This window comes from Triticum aestivum, chromosome 2D, assembly GCF_018294505.1.
Source record: "Triticum aestivum cultivar Chinese Spring chromosome 2D, IWGSC CS RefSeq v2.1, whole genome shotgun sequence".
In the NCBI taxonomy this organism is placed as follows: domain Eukaryota; kingdom Viridiplantae; phylum Streptophyta; class Magnoliopsida; order Poales; family Poaceae; genus Triticum; species Triticum aestivum.
Window position 1 is genome coordinate 470,388,374 of NC_057799.1, and position 21,414 is coordinate 470,409,787.

Below are 21,414 nucleotides of genomic sequence, written 5' to 3' on the forward strand. Positions count from 1 at the left end.
TTAGATGATTAGAGGGATGTCTATCTATGTGGGAGTTCTTAAGTAATATGATTAATTGAACTTAAATTTATCATGAACTTAGTACCTAATAGTATTTTGCCTGTCTATGTTGTTGTAGATAGATGGCCCGTGTTGTTGTTCCGTTGAATTTTAATGCGTTCCTTGATAAAGCAAAGTTGAAAGATGATGGTAGCAATTACACGGACTGGGTCTGTAACTTGAGGATTATCCTCATTGCTGCACAGAAGAATTACGTCCTGGAAGCACCGCTGGGTGCCAGGTCTGCTGCAGATGCAACTAACGACGTTAAGAACGTATGGCAGAGCAAAGCTGATGACTACTCAATAGTTCAGTGTGCCATGCTTTACGGCTTAGAACCGGGACTTCAAGGACGTCTTGAACGTCATGGAGCATATGAGATGTTTCAGGAGTTGAAGTTAATATTTCAAGCAAATGCCCGGATTGAGAGATATGAAGTCTCCAATAAGTTCTACAGCTGCAAAATGGAGGAGAATAGTTCTGTCAGTGAATATATACTCAGAATGGCTGGGTACTGCAATCACTTGATTCAACTAGGAGTTAATCTTCTGGATGATAGTGTCATTGACAGAATTCTTCAATCACTGCCACCAAGCTACAAGAGCTTCGTGATGAACTATAATATGCAAGGGATGGATAAGACAATTCCCGAGCTCTTCGCAATGCTCAAGGCTGCGGAGGTACAAATCAAGAAGGAGCATCAAGTGTTGATGGTCAACAAGACCACCAGTTTCAAGAAAAAGGGTAAAGGGAAGAAGATGGGAAACTTCAAGAAGAACGGCAAACAAGTTGCTGCTCAGGAGAAGAAACCCAAGTCTGGACCTAAGCCTGAGACTGAGTGCTTCTACTGCAAACAGACTGGTCACTGGAAGCGGAACTGCCCCAAGTATTTGGCGGATAAGAAGGATGGCAAGGTGAACAAAGGTATATGTGATATACATGTTATTGATGTGTACCTTACTAGAGCTCACAGTAGCAACCCGGGTATTTGATATGGTTCTGTTGCTAATATTTGCAACTCGAAACAGGGACTACAGATTAAGCGAAGACTGGCTAAGGACGAGGTGACGATGCGCGTGGGAAATGGTTCCAAAGTCCATGTGATCGCCGTCGGCACGCTACCTCTACATCTACCTTCGGGATTAGTTTTAGACCTGAACAATTGTTATTTGGTGCCAGCGTTAAGCATGAACGTTATATCTGGATCTTGTTTGATGCGAGACGGTTATTCATTTAAATCTGAGAATAATGGTTGTTCTATTTATATGAGTAATATCTTTTATGGTCATGCACCCTTGAAGAGTGGTCTATTTGTGATGAATCTGGATAGTAGTGATACACATATTCATAATGTTGAAGCCAAAAGATGTAGAGTTGATAATGATAGTGCAACTTATTTGTGGCACTGCCATTTGGGTCATATTGGTGTAAAACGCATGAAGAAACTCCATACTGATGGACTTCTGGAATCACTTGGTACTTGTGAACCATGCCTCATGGGCAAGATGACTAAAACGCCGTTCTCCGGAACAATGGAGCGAGCAACGGATTTGTTGGAAATCATACATACTGATGTATGTGGTCCAATGAATATTGAGGCTCGCGGCGGGTATCGTTATTTTCTCACCTTCACAGATGATTTGAGCAGATATGGGTATATCTACTTAATGAAACATAAGTCTGAAACATTTGAAAACTTCAAAGAATTTCAGAGTGAAGTGGAAAATCATCGTAACAAGAAAATAAAGTTTCTACGATCTGATCGTGGAGGAGAATATTTGAGTTACGAGTTTGGTCTACATTTGAAACAATGCGGAATAGTTTCGCAACTCACGCCATCCGGAACACCATAGCGTAATGGTGTGTCCGAACGTCGTAATCATACTTTACTAGATATGGTGCGATCTATGATGTCTCTTACTGATTTACCGCTATCATTTTGGGGTTATGCTTTAGAGACGGCTGCATTCACGTTAAATAGGGCACCATCGAAATCCGTTGAGACGACGCCTTATGAACTGTGGTTTGGCAAGAAAACCAAGGTTGTCGTTTCTTAAAGTTTGGGGCTGCGATGCTTATGTGAAAAAGCTTCAACCTGATAAGCTCGAACCCAAATCGGAGAAATGTGTCTTCATAGGATACCCAAAGGAAACTGTTGGGTACACCTTCTATCACAGATCTGAAGGCAAAACATTCGTTGCTAAGAATGGATCCTTTCTAGAGAAGGAGTTTCTCTCGAAAGAAGTGAGTGGGAGGAAAGTAGAACTTGATGAGGTAACTGTACCTGCTCCCTTATTGGAAATTAGCTCATCACAGAAATCGGTTCATGTGACACCTATACCAATTAGTGAGGAAGCTAATGATGTTGATCATGAAACTTCAGATCAAGTTACTACCGAACCTCGTAGGTCAACCAGAGTAAGATCCGCACCAGAGTGGTACGGTAATCCTATTCTTGAGGTCATGTTACTTGACCAAGGCGAACCTACAAACTATGAAGAAGCGATGGTGAGCCCAGATTCTGCAAAATGGCTTGAGGCCATGAAATCTGAGATGGGATCCATGTATGAGAACAAAGTGTGGACTTTGGTTGACTTGCGCGATGATCGGCAAGCCATAGAGAATAAATGGATCTTCAAGAAGAAGACTGACACTGACGGTAATGTTACTGTCTACAAAGCTCGACTTGTTGCGAAAGGTTTTCGACAAGTTCAAGGAGTTGACTACGATGAGACTTTCTCACCCGTAGCGATGCTTAAGTCTGTCCGAATCATGTTAGCAATTGCCGCATTTTATGATTATGAAATTTGGCAAATGGATGTCAAAACTACATTCTTGAATGGATTTCTGGAAGAAGAGTTGTATATGATGCAACCGGAAGGTTTTGTCGATCCAAAGGGAGCTAACAAAGTGTGCAAGCTCCAGCGATCCATTTATGGACTGGTGCAAGCCTCTCGGAGTTGGAACAAATGTTTTGATAGTGTGATCAAAGCATATGGATTTATACAGACTTTTGGAGAAGCCTGTATTTACAAGAAAGTGAGTAGGAGCTCAGTAGCATTTCTAATATTATATGTGGATGACATATTGTTGATTGGAAATGATATAGAATTTCTGGATAGCATAAAAGGATACTTGAATAAGAGTTTTTCAATGAAAGACCTCGGTAAAGCTGCTTATATATTGGGCATCAAGATCTATAGAGATAGATCAAGACGCTTAATTGGACTTTCACAAAGCACATACCTTGATAAAGTTTTGAAGAAGTTCAAAATGGATCAAGCAAAGAAAGGGTTCTTGCCTGTGTTACAAGGTGTGAAGTTGAGTCAGACTCAATGCCCGACCACTGCAGAAGATAGAGAGAAAATGAAAAGTGTTCCCTATGCTTCAGCCATAGGCTCTATCATGTATGCAATGCTGTGTACCAGGCCTGATGTGTGCCTTGCAATTAGCTTAGCAGGGAGGTACCAAAGTAATCCAGGAGTGGATCACTGGACAACGGTCAAGAACATCCTGAAATACATGAAAAGGACTAAGGATATGTTTCTCGTTTATGGAGGTGACAAAGAGCTCGTCGTAAATGGTTACGTCGATGCAAGCTTTGACACTGATTCGGACGATTCTAAATCGCAAACCTGATACGTGTTTACATTGAACGGTGGAGCTGTCAGTTGGTGTAGTTCTAAACAAAGCGTCGTGGCGGGATCTACGTGTGAAGTGGAGTACATAGCTGCTTCGGAAGCAGCAAATGAAGGAGTTCATATCCGATCTAGGTGTCATACCTAGTGCATTGGGTCCAATGAAAATCTTTCATGACAATATTGGTGCAATTGCCTTGGCAAAGGAATCCAGATTTCACAAGAGGACCAAGCACATCAAAAGACGCTTCAATTCCATCCGGGATCAAGACCAAGTGAGAGACATAGAGATTTGCAAGATACATACGGATCTGAATGTTGCAGACCCGTTGACTAAGCCTCTTCCACGAGCAAAACATGATCAGCACCAAGACTCCATGGGTGTTAGAATCATTACTGTGTTATCTAGATTATTGACTCTAGTGCAAGTGGGAGACTGAAGGAAATATGCCCTAGAGGCAATAATAAAGTTATTATTTATTTCCTCATATCATGATAAATGTTTATTATTCATGCTAGAATTGTATTAACCGGAAACATAATACATGTGTGAATACATAGACAAACATAGTGTCACTAGTATGCCTCTACTTGAATAGCTCGTTGATCAAAGATGGTTGAGTTTCCTAGCCATAGACATGAGTTGTCATTTGATTAACGGGATCACATCATTAGGAGAATGATGTGATTGACTTGACCCATTCCGTTAGCGAAGCACTTGATCGTTTAGTTTACTGCTATTGCTTTCTTCATGACTTATACATGTTCCTGTGACTGTGAGATTATGCAACTCCCGATTACCGGAGGAACACTTTGTGTGCTACCAAACGTCACAACGTAACTGGGTGATTATAAAGGTGCTCTACAGGTGTCTCCGGTGGTACTTGTTGAGTTGGCATAGATCGAGATTAGGATTTGTCACTCCGATTGTCGGAGAGGTATCTCTGGGCCCTCTCGGTAATGCACATCACAATAAGCCTTGCAAGCAATGTGACTAATGAGTTAGTTGCGGAATGATGCATTACGGAACGAGTAAAGAGACTTGCCGATAACGAGATTGAGCTAGGTATTGAGATACCGACAATCGAATCTCGGGCAAGTAACATACCGATGACAAAGGGAACAACGTATGTTGTTATGCGGTTTGACCGATAAAGATCTTCGTAGAATATGTAGGAACCAATATGAGCATCTAGGTTCCGCTGTTCGTTATTGACCGGTAACGTGTCTCGGTCATGTCTACATAATTCTCGAACCCGTAGGGTCCGCACGCTTAAAGTTCTGTGACGATCGGTATTATGAGTTTATATGTTTTGATGTACCGAAGGTAGTTCGGAGTCCCAGATATGATCACGGACATGACGAGGAGTCTCGAAATGGTCGAGACATAAATATTGATATATTGGAAGCCTACATTTGGACATCGGAAGAGTTCCGGGTGAAATCGGGATTTTACCGGAGTGCCGGAGGGGTTACTGGAACCCCCCCGGGGGTTAATGGGCCTTGTTGGGCCCTAGTGGAGAGAGAGAGAGGGGCCGGCCAGGGCAGGCCGCGCGCCCCTCCCCCTCTGGTCCGAATTGGACTAGGAAGGGGGGGCCCTTTCCTTCTCCTTCTCCCCTTCCTTTCCCCCTCATAGTAGGAGTAGGAAAGAGGGGAGTCCTACTCCTACTAGGGGGAGGACTCCTACTCCTGGCGCGCCCTATAGGGCCGGCCGGCCTCCCCCCTTGCTCCTTTATATACGGAGGTAGGGGGCACCCTAGGACACACAAGTTGATCATTGATCTCTCCCAGTCGTGTGCGGTGCCCCCTCCACCATAATCCACCTCGGTCATATCGTAGCGGTGCTTAGGCGAAGCCCTGCAACGGTAGCTTCATCAACATCGTCACCATGCCGTCGTGCTGACGAAGCTCTCCCTCGAGCTCTACTGGATCATGAGTTCGCGGGACGTCACCGAGCTGAACGTGTGCTGAACGCGGAGGTGCCGTACGTTCGGTACTGAGGATCGGTCGATCGTGAAGACGTACGACTACATCAATCGCGTTGTCATAACGCTTCCGCTTAACGGTCTACGAGGGTACGTGGACGACACTCTCCCTTCTCGTTGCTATGCATCACCATGATCTTGCGTGTGCGTAGGAATTTTTTTGAAATTACTACATTCCCCAACAGGTCAAAGTTGGCAACCGAAGAGAGGAATATGAAGGCAGGGGAGCGTAGCTTGCACTTGAGGAGGTGATGCTTGTGAAAGAGAAGAAGGCCGAAGAACGTGTATCATGTTCATGGACCCAACCATGATGGATGCCACGACAAAAAAGTATTGGGAGCTCACTCGTGTAGAGATCATGAACCAATCGGAGGATGGTGGTGGTTATGCGGATGGAGGTGGACAAGGAGGTGATGGTGCTTGAGTTCATGTAGTATGCATTTAGTAGGGCTCGATCCATGACAAGACATGCTATATTGTGGTGATTTTGGATCAAACATGATTGATGTGGTACCTTTTGGAATTTGGATGAACTCTATGCATGTTTTAATTTGAATTGCTCGATGTCGATGATATGAACTATATGCATATTTATGGTTGATTTGTTGTATATGTTGGATTTGAATCATTTGAGTGATTGATGAAATAGGGTGCAATTGTTTGAAATGTATGCGACGAGGCTAAAAGAAGTGTGCGAATTTTATTTGTAATAAGGAATCGGCTAGTAACGACCACCATTTAACTCCTTAAATTGCCAGCAGTTAAAGATAAGGGCCGGCTATGGAGTTAAGTTTCATGAGATCAGTTAGAGATGCTTTGAGAATTCTTCTGTCAGTGGGCGCCTATAGAATTTGTAAATAATAGTATTGCGGCATGTTCAACTCAAATTTAAATGTTGATCAGTTTGCCATCTTAGAATTCTTCAAAACTGGTCGAGGCATAGGAACAATGAATATAGTTGATGGTGGAATCCACGAATTATGATAACATGTTGGTGGTGAATGAGAGTCGATGATGGTTGTCAAACTTGTGATGGCAGTGAATGGAGTCGTGAACGTACCCATGGTTAGAGTTGACGGACGACATGGAACCGATGCTTGTGGACAATACTCAACATTGTCCATCATCATATGGGCATGTTCGATTGTGTCTTGGAGACACTCAAGTAGATAGAGGGTGATGTGGCGGTCAAGCAGATATTCTCGTGTTACTGGTGTGGAAGATATTAGGAAAGAGTTTGTCATTTGAAGAGAAAAAGCCAAGTCTATTAAGCATTTTTCGTATCATACCAAAAGTGGGTAAACGGAAGGAGATCGTATGTAGGAGTGAAACTATGTGGACTTTCTGCGGTATACATGATAGAGCAGGCGAAGGAGAAGAGAAGGTGTCAGTTGCTATGAGATAGTCGGAGAAAAAGTATTGAAGTGTTTTTCCTTATTTTTGTAATTTCGGCAAAGTTGGCTCTTGTCAAAACTTTTACTAGTAGTAGTACCATGAAGAAGTGTCAATATTCAATACACAAGGTATACAATCCCATATAGAGTCTAGATAAATAGGTCAATGCCACTATCCCAAGGTCCATAGATCTCGTGTCAATAGTTTGAGAGTTTAGACAAATGTTACAGTAACTCCTGAAGGATCTAAGAGCAAGTATAATAGAGTGACGTTAACGGGCTATAAGATGTCACATTAGGTTTATGTCTAGTTGGATGGGAGATGAGAGGAGAAAAAAGAAAAGCAAGCTACAAACTTGACGATTGTAGCATGAGCCCTCTCTAATAAAAAAGGTGCGTCACATATTAATGGTATAGCATACTTGTATGCGAGTGAGGCGTTTTGGCTCCCAGACTCAGGTGAGTCGTAGAGTGAAAAAAATCATTAAAAATACTAAAGAATTCAAAAAATTCTATTTTTTTGGAGAAAGATGACTAAGTGCGTGATGTTCATGCCAAATTTCAGAGCATTTTGGATGTATAAGTAGATCTCAGAAAAAAAAAACAAATTTGGGGTCTGTGTTTTTTTTACCGTTTGGACCTGATTTCATTTTTATGCTGAGAGCTATATAGATGTCCAAATGCTTTGAAAATTAGCAGGCACCTCACGCATTCAGTCATCTTTCTCCACAAAAAAAAAATCAGAATTTTGAATTTTTCTAGTATTATTTTTCAATTTACTGTTCATTGGGTGTAGATGAGTCCGGGCTGAGAATTGGATATTCGACTAGTATGCCTACTATTGTATGAGTGGACTATCAGGTGAATGAAGCGTTTGGAGCTCAGCCATCATGGAATACATGTATATGAAAAGATCAAAATTCAAAAATTTTAGTTTAAAAAAATCTAGGAAAAAAGATGCACAAGTATACAAGGATGTGTATGCATGTAAAATGTCAGGATGAAATACCTTCAAATGCCATCTGTGCAAAATAAAATAAAATTCATGGACTTTGGGGATGAACAGTATCATGCGCTAGAAGCCACAGATTAGCTTTTTTTTCGCACAACCCTCATTTGAACAGATTTCGTCCTAAAAAAGTACACACACCTGTGTTATGCCTCCATGTAGATTTGTATTTTTTCAGATTTTTTGAAATGTAAAAATATAAATTTTGATGAATTTTGTATATTTTTTAAAACCTTCAAAAGCAATTTTCGTTATTAGGTTGGCTATAAGTGCGACAACCCGTATAGCTGACTGTTGGTTATACTATTAACCATGCTCTAATAATGCAGCTCTCACCATAGCCGTCCGAATGTTGAGGATCTGGCGCAAGATAGAAAATTTAAAACTACCATGAAGCATTGTGTCAATAGTCAATAGTAGCATGAAGAAAGTTGAGGATACGGCGCAAGATGAAGATTTGGAATCAAACGAGAAGGGAATTTACTGTGGACGGCAGGGCAGGTGACAGACACGTGGCTGCGTCAGTTGCAAAAAACCATCCAACAGTAAAAAAAAATGCACCCACGCATTCGGAAAAGGTTCAAAGACCCCGATGCATCTTCCCACCCGCCAATTAATGCCCCCTCGGGACCAGCGCATCACTTCAATGCGAAGAACCAAAAAGACCCGAGAAGGAGGAGGAGAAGAAGAAAAAAAGAGAGCTTCCACCGCGAGCAGAAGGAAGCAGCAGCTGTGGCAGCAGAGTAGCAGAGCTAGCGCGAGGCGGGCTGTGGGACCCCGCGCGCATGGCGGCGCCCTGAGGGAGCCCGCGCCGCCCACCGGGCTCCGGCGGAGATGCGGCCGCGGGGAGCCGCCCTGCTCCTCCTCCTCGCCGCGCTCTCCTCCGTTTATGGTATGTACACTCGAGATTTTCCCCCCTCCCCTCTCCGCTGTTCTTGCACGGGTGGGTTATCGTACCTTTTCTTGGATTTGACATTCGAGCCGCAATGCCGAGTGGAATTCTGGCCTGGGCTCGCGGCCCTGCAATGGGATCGCCCGGGGAAAGCGCCGGCCATGGCGTGCGTGGCAAGTCCCCCCATGGCCATGACTTGTGCGGGGAAAAGGTTTTTGCCTTTGCCTCATGGAGCTAGCTCCTGCGATTTGCCTGCGCGCATCTGAATCCAGCCTCCAGGTCGGGCGGACAAGGCACGGATGGCCGTCTCCTGCCTCCTTCCTCTCTCTGCTTTTCATGAACCAAATCAGGCTCAGTACATCGAGCCTCGAATTTCGATGCAAATTTGTGGTTCCGATTTCTTGCATCGGCGGTGCCAGCAAGCATTGGTACAGAAATTTCTAGGTTTTGGTGCAATGCTGGCGAGGGGTTTTGGCCTTTTGGGCAGGTTCCGTTCGGTCCTCATCTTCTTGCATACAGCAGCTGTCATTGCACTCGGCGGCATCCACTCGACTTTACGCATAATGCCAAGCCCCAACCGATGGGGAAAACATGTCTGCATTTGCATTTTCTTGTCCATTAAACACATTGCCGTTTCAGCTATAGTGAATGCAAGTTTTGTATTATCTGCTTTTGTGTTTGTAACTTTGTATACATTGCAAGGGTTCAAACACCTTTTCTGAACACCCTTACCCTGTGCAGTGCCACTGGGAACGGCAAGCTCAACAACCATCACGGCCTACTTACTTGGATTATGGAGTAGAACACATCGGCATTCTTCAGTTCTTTCCCCTGCACCAGCCCCTTCTCCCGGACCTCAAGGTAAGTAGAACTACTCATTAGGTCTCTGCATATAAATGGTAATTACAGGTGTAGCATAGCAATCACATAAGTACTTTTCTGTCTGTGACATACCATGATTATTTTCTGTGTGTACCACTTTCTATTTCGATTATCCTGTTTATTTAGAATCTTTTGTATCACTTATCTATGCTTTTGTTTACCAGGTGCCTCTGTTTATCACCCAGTGCATAGGCATCACAGAAAACGGCCTCGTGTCGCCCCACCGTCTTCGGCGCCATCATTTGAAAGACAAGGTTTTACCTTTTCTCCTCAGACCAATAGACTGCATCTTACTGTTAGTACTGAATGAGATAACACTAATACGCCTGCCTGTCACTGAAAATTAAACAGATTGCAGTGGAATAACTTGTTCCGCTCCGCTCACTTCTACTCCAATTGGTTCCCCTTGTGGTTGTGTATATCCTATGCAAATTCAGCTCGATCTTAGTGTGGCACCATACCAGTTGTTCCCTAGAGTTGATGAGCTAGAAATCGAGATTGCCGCAGGTACATTCCTGAAACAGAGTCAAGTTCGGATAATGGGTGCTGGGGGAAGTATTCAAGATCCGGATAAGACTACCGTCACCATTGATTTGGTGCCACTAGGTCAGAAGTTTGATAGGACTTCAGCCTTACTGATTAGCAACAGGTTTTTGCGAAAGAAAGTTCCTATAAAGTCATCTATTTTTGGTGATTACGACGTAACGTATGTTCATTATCCTGGTGAGTGACATGATTGTTGTTGACACATCCACTTCGCTAGCGTAATGGCCCATTAGTCAAATTTTGCTTGCTTTATTTGATCACAAAAACATTGCAGGCCTTCCTTCTTCAGTACCTAATATCCCAGGATCCTTGGGTCCAATAAGCAGCAATGAGTATCCCTTTGGTGCAAATGTACACAATGGAAGCCATCCGAAGATTACTTCCAAAATTATCGCCATAATTGCTCTGTCAGCTGTTGTGCTTGTTTTGATGTGTTTTGGCATCTGCATCATATGCAAGTACAAAGGACGCCAAAAGCCTCATGGAACTGGTCATGCTTCAAATTCGTCAAACACCAGAAAAACAGGTAATTTTGGTAGCAAGCTATTGTATAATACACTACACTTCTAATTTCTGCATTATAGCAATTTGACTGAAATTAGTTAAGCTGAAAATTAAACACTAGGCCTTGACTGTACAAATTCTTATCTTGCTACAATTTTCTAGCCACTATGCACCAGGGACAATAAAGCTTCATTTTCAGATCGTTTTAGTGTCCAGATAATGTTTGTTATAACACCTTGTTACTAAACTGTTTCAGGTATGAGGTCATCATTCTCCAGTATGACTAGCTCGACAGCATCTTTTCCTTCGACAATAGCTACCTGCCCACGCACGGTTAAGACATTCTCAATTTCTGAGCTTGAGAAGGCAACAGACAAATTTAGCTTCAACAGAATAATAGGCGAAGGAGGGTATGGACGTGTTTATCGTGGCATAGTTGAAGATGGAGTTGAGGTAGCTGTCAAATTGCTCACTGGGAAACACCAAAACAGAGACCGTGAGTTCATCGCAGAGGTTGAGATGCTAAGTCGTTTGCATCACCGCAATCTCGTCAAGTTGGTCGGTATATGCGTTGAACGGAGCACAAGGTGCTTAGTATTCGAGCTTGTGCCAAACGGAAGCGTTGAGTCTCACCTGCATGGTATGTGAACTATGTTAATCTGCATAACATCACCTTCATAGTGTTGAAGAAACTTCACCTCCAAAGTGCACAACACACATATGCACCTATCATCTGCTTCTTTTTTGGTCGGCACATAAAAACCTCAGGAAATTCTCTGCTGTAAATATGTAATGTGCTTCTGTTCTGATATTTCAGGTCCGGATAAGATCTATGGCCCACTTGACTTCGACACCAGAATGAAAATAGCGCTGGGTGCAGCAAGGGGTCTGGCCTACCTGCATGAAGATGCCAATCCCCATGTTATTCATCGTGATTTCAAGGCTAGCAATGTTCTACTGGAGAACGATTTCACCGCCAAGGTTGCGGATTTCGGGTTGGCGAAGGAAGCATCAGAAGGGATCGAGCACATTTCCACTCAGGTTATGGGAACTTTCGGGTAAGATTTCCTGCTGTTACTGCCATCGTTGCAGAGTAATACACCGCGCCTAGTTTCTTTGAATCCTTGTTGAGTTTTGAACGGACTATTTGCAGGTACGTTGCCCCGGAGTATGCAATGACGGGGCATCTTCTTGTCAAGAGCGACGTGTACAGCTACGGGGTGGTGCTCCTGGAGCTCCTGTCGGGCCGGAAGCCGGTGGACATGACCCAGCCGCCGGGGTCCGAGAACCTGGTCACCTGGGCGCGCCCGCTGCTCACCAACCGGGAAGGCCTGCAGCTGCTGGCGGACCCGTCGCTGCCGGCGGCGAGCCGCGACTTGGAGAAGCTGGGCAAGGCGGCGGCCATCGCGTCCATGTGCGTGCACGTGGAGGCGGCGCAGCGGCCGTTCATGGGCGAGGTGGTGCAGGCGCTGAAGCTGATCTACAGCGGCGGCAACGAGGAGACCTGCAGCGGCTCCCTGGGCGGCGGCGGCGGCACGCCCACGGAGGAGGAGGAGTCCCCGTGGAACGACGGCGGCAGGAGCTGCTCGTGGAACGACGACAGCGACGCGCCGTCCTGGCCGCGCGTCCCCGGGGCGCCCCGCGTGGGCTACGGCTCGGACCCCGCGGAGGAGCCGTCGGCGCGGCGGCCGCGGTCGACGCCGAGCGCGGTGCTGGACAGGATCGAGTCCCTGGCGACGTACGACTGGTCCGGCCCGCTGAGGACCAGGGCCAGGAACTTCTACCGGCTGAGGGGCAGCATGAGCGAGCACGGCCACCGCCCTTCCGACGACGGCAGCGTCGAGGGCGACTGGATGTAGCTAGCTATAGCAGCCGAGAGAGAGAGAGAGAGTTCCATCCCATTCTGTAATTGTATAGCCCGCGCTAGGTAAGGTACTGCTTCTTGTCGATCCGATTTTGATGCGAAGAAAAGAACCCCTGGTTCTAGATCATTTTTAATCTAGTGGATGATGCATCGTGCATGCGTTTTGGGCCACAGGTTTGTTTCTTCTTTCCCGAGAGGAGGACGCAAACTGAGTAGTTTACAGCATCCCTAACCGATCGTTGAGGCCTCTGAGGAGCAAAACTTTTACTCCACGGCTGCCTCGACTCTCGAATATACTCGGCCGCCCACCCGTGTAGTATAACTTTTCCTCTTCATCCCGCGCTGGCACCCTCCCCTCCCCACCCTGCATCGTCGACGGCGTTGCCTCTAGCGACCACCATTTGCCTCTGCCAACACCTTGGCACCTCCACCGCCCGCCAGCCACACTCTGAGACGCTCGCCAGTAGTTGTCATTGCCGGAATCAAGCTCTATCGTTGCCGCCGCTGCGTCAATCACGTCGCCGGAAGCACACACCAGATCTTCCTCCGAGCCCCTCCGTCGATTGCCGGGCATCTCGAAGCCCCACAGACCACTAGCAGCTTGGGCATCGGCTCAATGCCGTCGACCGACCGTGACACCTCCTCAATCCTTCAAGTGTTTGACGGATTGCCTAGGTGAGTTTGTGCCCTTTCATCTTTTTTTCCTTTTAGCAATTAAATAGAACCTAGTCATTTCAACTGTAGATGAAGGGGTTGAGGGAGATGATCATCGACGACTCTTCGTCATGGTTGAAATGTTGTATGTAAATTAGAACTAGGAGGTTTTGATGAAAACAATTTTAGGGAGTTAAGTTTAGAAGATCGGTTAGGATCCGCCATTTTTTAGAGGAGCAAATATAAGGAGCTAAAGGATAGGAGGCCATGTAAGGGCCTAAATTATAAAGGATCATGCTCTCTCACCTCATCCTTCACCGAGTTGTGAAGTTAAGCTTCACATAGGGAAACAGGCGCAAGGAGTTTCTGCTCCCGAGCTCAAATGCATCCTATGGATAGTAAAAAAATAAATAGTTCTGATTATTTTGACATACGTGCAAAATTCTATGAAGAAAAAACATTTCTAATACTTTTGTAAAAATCGATGCTCAAAAAGACTATTTTTGAAAGCAATTTGGAGTACTAATTTTGAATTCTGATCCAGCGCCGACGAAAGGGTTTGTGTCGCCATATTTGTTGGCTCTTTTTGGATCATGGCGGTTGGTGTGTCTGTCAAGGAAAGCAATTAAGTGGTTATTGATGCAACGACTTTGACACCTGCTTTCATGTTATTCTGCGGCATGGTCTGGTTTCTGCAACTCTCTAGACTGGTGCTGGATTGCGGGCCTGTACCGCAGAGGGTGATTCTCTAACCGATGTTTCTTCAACGACTTCTACATCTAGTTTGAGGCGACAAATTCTGTTGCGGTCTTTAAAGCCTGGTAAGGCCAGGGCGTTTGCAGGCGTCCCTTTCCTCTACCGTCAGTGCAATTTTCATTCTGCGGTGACGGTAATCGATTGGAGGAAGAAAAGGCTAGTATGATTTTCCATGTAATTGTTTTTACTTGTCATCTTGCGTCTAGTTGTCTTTCAATTGTCGTAGTTATTTTACTTGATAATTATCAGATCTAATATGCCCTTTGACCATCATTCTTTAGAAAAAGAGTTTAGGTGTTTGGCAAGCGTCAAGGGCGCAATCTCCACCGCACATGACCTGTTCAACCATCCGTTACTCTAGAAAAGGGTATCGTGACCATCTAAAAAAAGGCATTGTGACCATCTTGTCGGATCTCGGGTTCCGGCAAAACCCTTAAGGTTCGAACTCTGGGGTGCGCGCGAAGTCTTTCCCTCCTACCGATCTACGCCCTAACTCACTAAGATCTCGCGGACGAACTCGATGAACTCGCAACACAGAAAGACACGAGATTTATACTGGTTCGGGCCACCGTTGTGGTGTAATACCCTACTCCAATGTGTGGTGGTGGATTGCCTCTTGGGCTGATGATGAACAGTACAAGGGGAAGAACAGCCTCATGAGGTTGAGGTGTTCTTGTGCTCTGCGAACTTGTGCGTGTGAGGATGGAATGGGTCCAGTCCAAGATGAGCTCAGATCCCCCTTTTTCACTACTACGGTGGCTAGACCTATTTATAGAGGCCCTGGTCCTCTTCCCAAATATTGAGCGGGAAGGGAGCCAATAACGGCGGACAAATTTGAAGGGGGACAGCTAGTACAAGCTATCCTGACAAAGGCGGTCTTCGCCTGCAAAAGGCTCTGATGATGACGCCGTCTTGGGCTCCATGGTGACCTCTGCCTAGCCGTCCTGCTGGTCTTGGTCTCGTTGCACCGATATGAAAACCTTTGCTTGATGCCTCGGTACTCCGCGCGTGCGCCTGCTCCTTCAGCACCGAAAAGGAAACAAGGACGCTGCGCGCGCTGGCGCCCGCCTGGTGTCGATCGTCATGGCTCACATCACGAAAGCCTCGTGAGGTTTGCCCCGCCTTGATATCTCCGCTGCTCGTGAGCCTGCCTGGCTAGGCCACTCCTGAGGAGGTCTTGCGTCGTCCGCCTCGCGAGGCTTGGCCCCTTGCGAGGGTCTTGGATGGTTTGTTGATGAAGATGGGCCGTACGGCCTGCTAACTTAGCCACGCCGTGGGCCGCAGGCAGGCAAGTCCGGGGACCCCCGTTCCCAAAACGCCGACAGTAGCCCCCGGGCCCAAGGCGCACTCGGGCTTGGCTTCGAGGCGAAGCCAAGGGTCAAGTACGGAGCGCCGCGGGCCCCAAAAGCCTGCAACCTCGGTCGACGCGTGGCGATTGATTAGACGTGGGCATCTCCGCTTCCCCACGCTGCCTGGGCAACTGCTCGACTTGACAAGTCCCTGCGACATGCAAGAAAAAAATCATCATTACCTGGGGTCGTGGGAGGCGCCGGCTGGCCTCCTTCCGCTATAAAAGGGGAGGGGGGCAGAGCCCCCGTCGCCCATATCTTCTCGGTTCGCTTGTTTCTTCCTCCTTGCTCCACCGCTAGCAACAATGGCGCCTATCAGAAGGTTCTCCGCTGAAGAGAAGAGAAAGGCCCCCCGCGATGATCCGGGGCCGCTACCACCGAAGAAGAGGTCGGTCCACCGCCGTGATGAAGCGGCGATGCAGGTGGTGACGAGGCCTTGGTGCGAGCGGCCTCCTCCAGGGTATCCGCTACCCTTGTACGCCCGGGCTGAGGGCTCAGGAGGACGGGGCGACGAGCGGCGTCCCCCACGCCGCGCCTATGGTCGCCGCGCCACGGCGACACGCGCTGTCGCCCCTGGAATCCACGCCCCGGATTCCTCGTGCGAGCTCGTGCTATGGGTGCCGATGCCCCCAAGCTCTTGGATCCGCTTCCCGCGGTTCTTCTCCGATGTGATGCCGCCGAGGGGGCCTCTCGAGGTCTGGTTGCAGCACGCCGATTGCGACACTCCGGCGACCGGAGCAGAGATCGAAGCGGTCCCCAACGGCAAGATCTTCATGACTCACGGCTAGGGCGAGGTCGCGCGGGTCTGCCGTGCGAGGGGCGCCCTAGCGATCCACTTCGAGTACGACGGCGCCTCCACGCTCTTCTTCAAGGTCTTTGAGGCGGAGGGCCGCCGCCTGGAGTGTTGCCCCGGAGAGGAGCGCCAAGCTGACGCGCGCTCCGCTCGCGGCTACTCCAGCAGCAGCAGCCCCTTGGAGTCTAGCGACTCTCCTGAGCTTTACGAGACCCCAGAGACGAGCGACGACAGCTACGTGCCCCCGAGCTCTCGCCGGGCTCGGAGCAGGGCTGCGGCGTCCAGCCGCCGCCGCCGCCGCTGATCTGGATGAGGTTGGCGTCGGCCTCCCGTGGCCCACTGTTGATGATGGCGTCCGCCTCGAGGGGGTGTAGATAGGATTCCTCTTAGCTCTCATTTCTGTTTCCTGCGGAGAATCATGAAGTACCCCGTGAGGGTGTGTAAGGATCCGCGATGCCCTTTTGTGTATATCTTCCTTATTATGAAAATTTGTGAACGCATGTCCTGTTAAGTCTCGGTCTCCCCTTTCCAACCTCGCGATAGCTTGTTGCTCTGCGCCGACAGGTCCCAGTCCCCAGGCAGGCTACAGCCGTTGCTGGTATGCCAGGTCGTGTGCCGTGGTCAAGGCCAGGAGGTGTGCGGCCCGAGGTTCGGTAAGAGCCCCTGAGGCGCGATGCTCAAGAGGTCCCCTTTAGCATTCAAGTAGCCATGGTAAGGCAGGAAAGGGAGGCGACGTGGCTGTAACAGGAATGCGGCGAGCGCGAACACCTAGGCTCCAATCAGCTAGCCAATCTGAATGCGAGACTTATCTTGCCGATTCCGAGTCGATTCCTCGTGATGCGCCAGGCCTGTGCACAACCATTCGCAGCATAGCTAGGCTTGGCCCGCACGAGTCCCCCTCTTCCCGTGCTCTCCCTAGTGCTCTACGTCCTCAGGTCCCGGCCCTCGAGCGAGCTCAGCCGCCGCTGGTATGCCAGGTCGCGATGCCGTGGTCAAGGTCAGGGGGTGAGGGCTGGAGAGCCAGTAAGAGCTCCTGAGTCGCGATGCTCAGGAGCCCCCTTTTAACATGCAAGCGAATTGCACGAGAGAAAAGGAGACTCGTGGTGACGCCTTCTATCCTCCTCATGGGGTCCCTGTGAACAGGCACAAGAAGAAGCACAGTTTGACGTTATAGCTGCCAGCCTGCCGCTGGTTGTTCCGCGAGGAGGCGAGGGCACTGAGGGCCTGGTGAGGTGACGTGCGCGGGGCGCACCGCGAGCCGGTGCTCGACCGCTCAGGTTTGTCGATGTGGCAGGGACGGGCCCATGCACTAGGGCCGTGCCGATGTGAGGAGGTCCCGCGTGAAGGAAATATGCCCTAGAGGCAATAATAAAGTTATTATTTATTTCCTTATTTCATGATAAATGTTTATTATTCATGCTAGAATTGGATTAACCGGAAACATAATACTTGTGTGAATACATAGACAAACAGAGTGTCACTAGTATGCCTCTACTTGACTAGCTCGTTGATCAAAGATGGTTATGTTTCCTAGCCATTGACATGAGTTGTCATTTGATTAATGGGATCACATCATTAGGAGAATGATGTGATTGACTTGACCCATTCCGTTAGCTTAGCACTCGACCGTTTAGTATTCTGCTATTGCTTTCTTCATGACTTATACATGTTCCTATGACGATGAGATTATGCAACTCCCGTTTACCGGAGGAACACTTTGTGTGCTACCAAACGTCACAACGTAACTGGGTGATTATAAAGGTGCTCTACAGGTGTCTCCAAAGGTACTTGTTGGGTTGGCATATTTCGAGATTAGGATTTGTCACTTCGATTGTCGGAGAGGTATCTCTGGGCCCACTCGGTAATGCACATCACTATAAGCCTTGCAAGCATTGCAACTAATGAGTTAGTTGCGGGATGATGTATTATGGAACGAGTAAAGAGACTTGCCAGTAACGAGATTGAATTAGGTATTGAGATACCGACGATCGAATCTCGGGCAAGTAACATACCGATGACAAAGGGAACAACATATGTTGTTATGCGGTTTGACCGATAAAGATCTTCGTAGAATATGTGGGAGCCAATATGAGCATCCAGGTTCCGCTATTGGTTATTGACCGGAGACGTGTCTCGGTCATGTCTACATAGTTCTCGAATCCGTAGGGTCCGCACGCTTAAAGTTTCGGTGACGATTGTATTATGAGTTTTTGTGTTTTGATGTACCGAAGGTAGTTCGGAGTCCCGGATGAGATCAGGGACATGACGAGGAGTCTCAAAATGGTCGAGACGTAAAGATCGATATATTGGACGACTATATTCGGACATCGGAAAGGTTCCGAGTGATTCGGGTATTTTTCGGAGTACCGGAGAGTTACGGGAATTCGCCGGGGAGTATATGGGCCTTCTTGGGCTTTAGGGGAAAGAGAGAGGGAGGCTGCGCGCCCCCCCAATGCTTAGTCCGAATTGGACTAGGGGGAGGGGCGGCGCCCCCTCCTTCCTTCTCTTCTCTTTTCCCTTTCCTTCTCTCCTACTCCTACTACTTGGAAGGGCTCCTAGTTCTACTAGGAATGGGGGAATCCTACTCCCGGTGGGAGTAGGACTCCCCTAGGGTGCGCCATAGAGAGGGCCGGCCCTCCCCCTCCTCCACTCCTTTATATACGGGGAGGGGGGCACCCCTTGGAGACACAACAATTGATCTCTTGATCTCTTAGCCGTGTGCGGTGCCCCCCTCCACCATAATCCACCTCGATCATATCGTAGCAGTGCTTAGGCGAAGCCCTGCGTCGGTAGCATCATCATCATCGTCATCACGCCGTCGTGCTGACGGAACTCTCCCTCGAAGCTCTGCTGGATCGAAGTTCGTGGGACGTCATCGAGTTGAACGTGTGCTGAACTCGGAGGTGCCGTGCGTTCGGTACTTGGATCGGTCGGATCGTGAAGACGTACGACTACATCAACCGCGTTGTCATAACGCTTCGGCTTTCGGTCTATGAGGGTACGTGGACACACTCTCCCTTCTCATTGCCATGCATCACCATGATCCTGTGTGTGCGTAGGAAATTTTCTGAAATTACTACGTTCCCCAACACCGCGGGGGGCGACGATCGAGTAGGTGATATCCACAGGCAGGTTAAGCATGGAAGGCAAATCAACTTAAGTAAATGCAGAAGGACACATGCCACTGGGCCAGGCCCGAGCGGCTTGGGGATGATGCAGCCCGAGGGGCGCCCCCAACAGGATAAACTGAAGGCATATGCAAAAAAGGAATACATGCCACGGGGACGGACCCGCGCGGCCTGGGAATGATGCAGCCCGAGGGGCGCTCCCAGCTAAATGAACTTGGAAAATGTCACCTGGTTCTGTCGATGAAGGAGAGTTGGTGCGGCCGAAGGCGTACGTCGAAGGAATGGCTCCTCACGAGCCACCGAGGCCCTGAGCCTCGAGAGGCTCTGGGGGCTCAGGTGGTTCCCTGAGGACCGTCTCCACCTCCTCCAGGACGGCGCGGTGCCTGGCCTCCTGAGCCACCAGGGCGCGCCGCAAGTTGCGCTGGTAGACGAACGACACGCTCGGCAGGCTGAAAGGCATGCGAACGTAGCTGTGCGGTGGACCCTCGCAGCGGCCCACGCGCGAAGGCCAGAAGAGCTCCTGAGATGCGGCCCTGTTCAGCCCTGGGATGTCGATGCAGACGCGCAGCCCGACATCCTTGCCTGGATGGGGAGCTGCGCATGGCCCTTGCGTCTTGCAGTTCCTGTGTGGTCTTGGTGATGAACTCCTGAGCGGTGGGCACTCCTTGCCCTGTGTTCTCCTGAGGGAAACGCGCCGCGTAGCACGCCTCCAAGTGGTGCCCTATGCTACCTCTTGAGCACTGCGTTGGTTTTCGCTTGAAGAGGAAAGGGTGATGCAGCAAAGTAGCGTAAGTATTTCCCTCAGTTTTTGAGAACCAAGGTATCAATCCAGTAGGAGGCTACGCGCGAGTCCCTCGCACCTACACAAAACAAATAAATCCTCGCAACCAACGCGATAAGGGGTTGTCAATCCCTACACGGTCACTTACGAGAGTGAGATCTGATAGATATGATAGGATAATATTTTAGGTATTTTTATGATAAAGAAGCAAAGTAAAATAAAAGCAAAGTAAAAAGCAACGGAAATAACTAAGTGTTGGAAGATTAATATGATGAAGATAGACCCGGGGGGCCATAGGTTTCACTAGTGGCTTCTCTCAAGAGCATAAGTATTTTACGGTGGGTGAACAAATTACTGTTGAACAATTGACATAATTGAGCATAGTTATGAGAATATCTAGGTATGATCATGTATATAGGCATCACGTCCAAGACAAGTAGACCGATTCTTGTCTGCATCTACTACTATTACTCCACACATCGATCGCTATCCAGCATGCATCTAGAGTATTAAGTTCATAAGGACAGCGTAACGCCTTAAGCAAGATGACATGACGTAGAGGGATAAATTCATGCAATATGATAAAAACCCCATCTTGTTATCCTCGATGGCAACAATACAATACGTGCCTTGCTGCCCCTACTGTCACTGGGAAAGGACACCGCAAGATTGAACCCAAAGCTAAGCACTTCCCCCATTGCAAGAAAGATCAATCTAGTAGGCCAAACCAAACCGATAATTCGAAGAGACTTGCAAAGATAACCAATCATACATAAAAGAATTCAGAGAAGATTCAAATATTGTTCATAGATAAACTTGATCATAAACCCACAATTCATCGGTCTCAACAAACACACCGCAAAAGAAGATTACATCGAATAGATCTCCACGAGAGAGGGGGAGAACATTATATTGAGATCCAAAAAGAGAGAGAAAGCCATCTAGCTAATAACTATGGACCCGAAGGTCTGAGGTAAACTACTCACACTTCATCGGAGGGGCTATGGTGTTGATGTAGAAGCCCTCCGTGATCGATGCCCCTTCCGGTGGAGCTCCGGAACAGGACCCAAGATGGGATCTCGTGGGTACAGAAGGTTGCGGCGGTGGAATTAGGTTTTTGGCTCCTTCTCTGGTCGTTTGGGGGTACGTAGGTATATATAGGAGGAACAAGTACGTCGGTGGAGCAACAGGGGGCCCACG

General features: G+C 48.0%; 1 protein-coding gene across 1 annotated transcript; it reads left to right on the forward strand.

Moving 5' to 3' along the window:
* The first annotated feature begins 8,706 nt into the window (after positions 1-8,706).
* Positions 8,707-12,891, forward strand: LOC123053874 (receptor-like serine/threonine-protein kinase ALE2). Its single transcript, XM_044477459.1, has 8 exons — positions 8,707-8,957; positions 9,699-9,818; positions 10,004-10,093; positions 10,191-10,562; positions 10,660-10,911; positions 11,146-11,529; positions 11,707-11,947; positions 12,043-12,891. Exons 1-8 carry the CDS (start codon positions 8,900-8,902, stop codon positions 12,746-12,748), a joined length of 2,223 nt encoding a protein of 740 aa, XP_044333394.1. The 5' UTR covers positions 8,707-8,899; the 3' UTR covers positions 12,749-12,891.
* Positions 12,892-21,414: the final 8,523 nt, after the last annotated feature.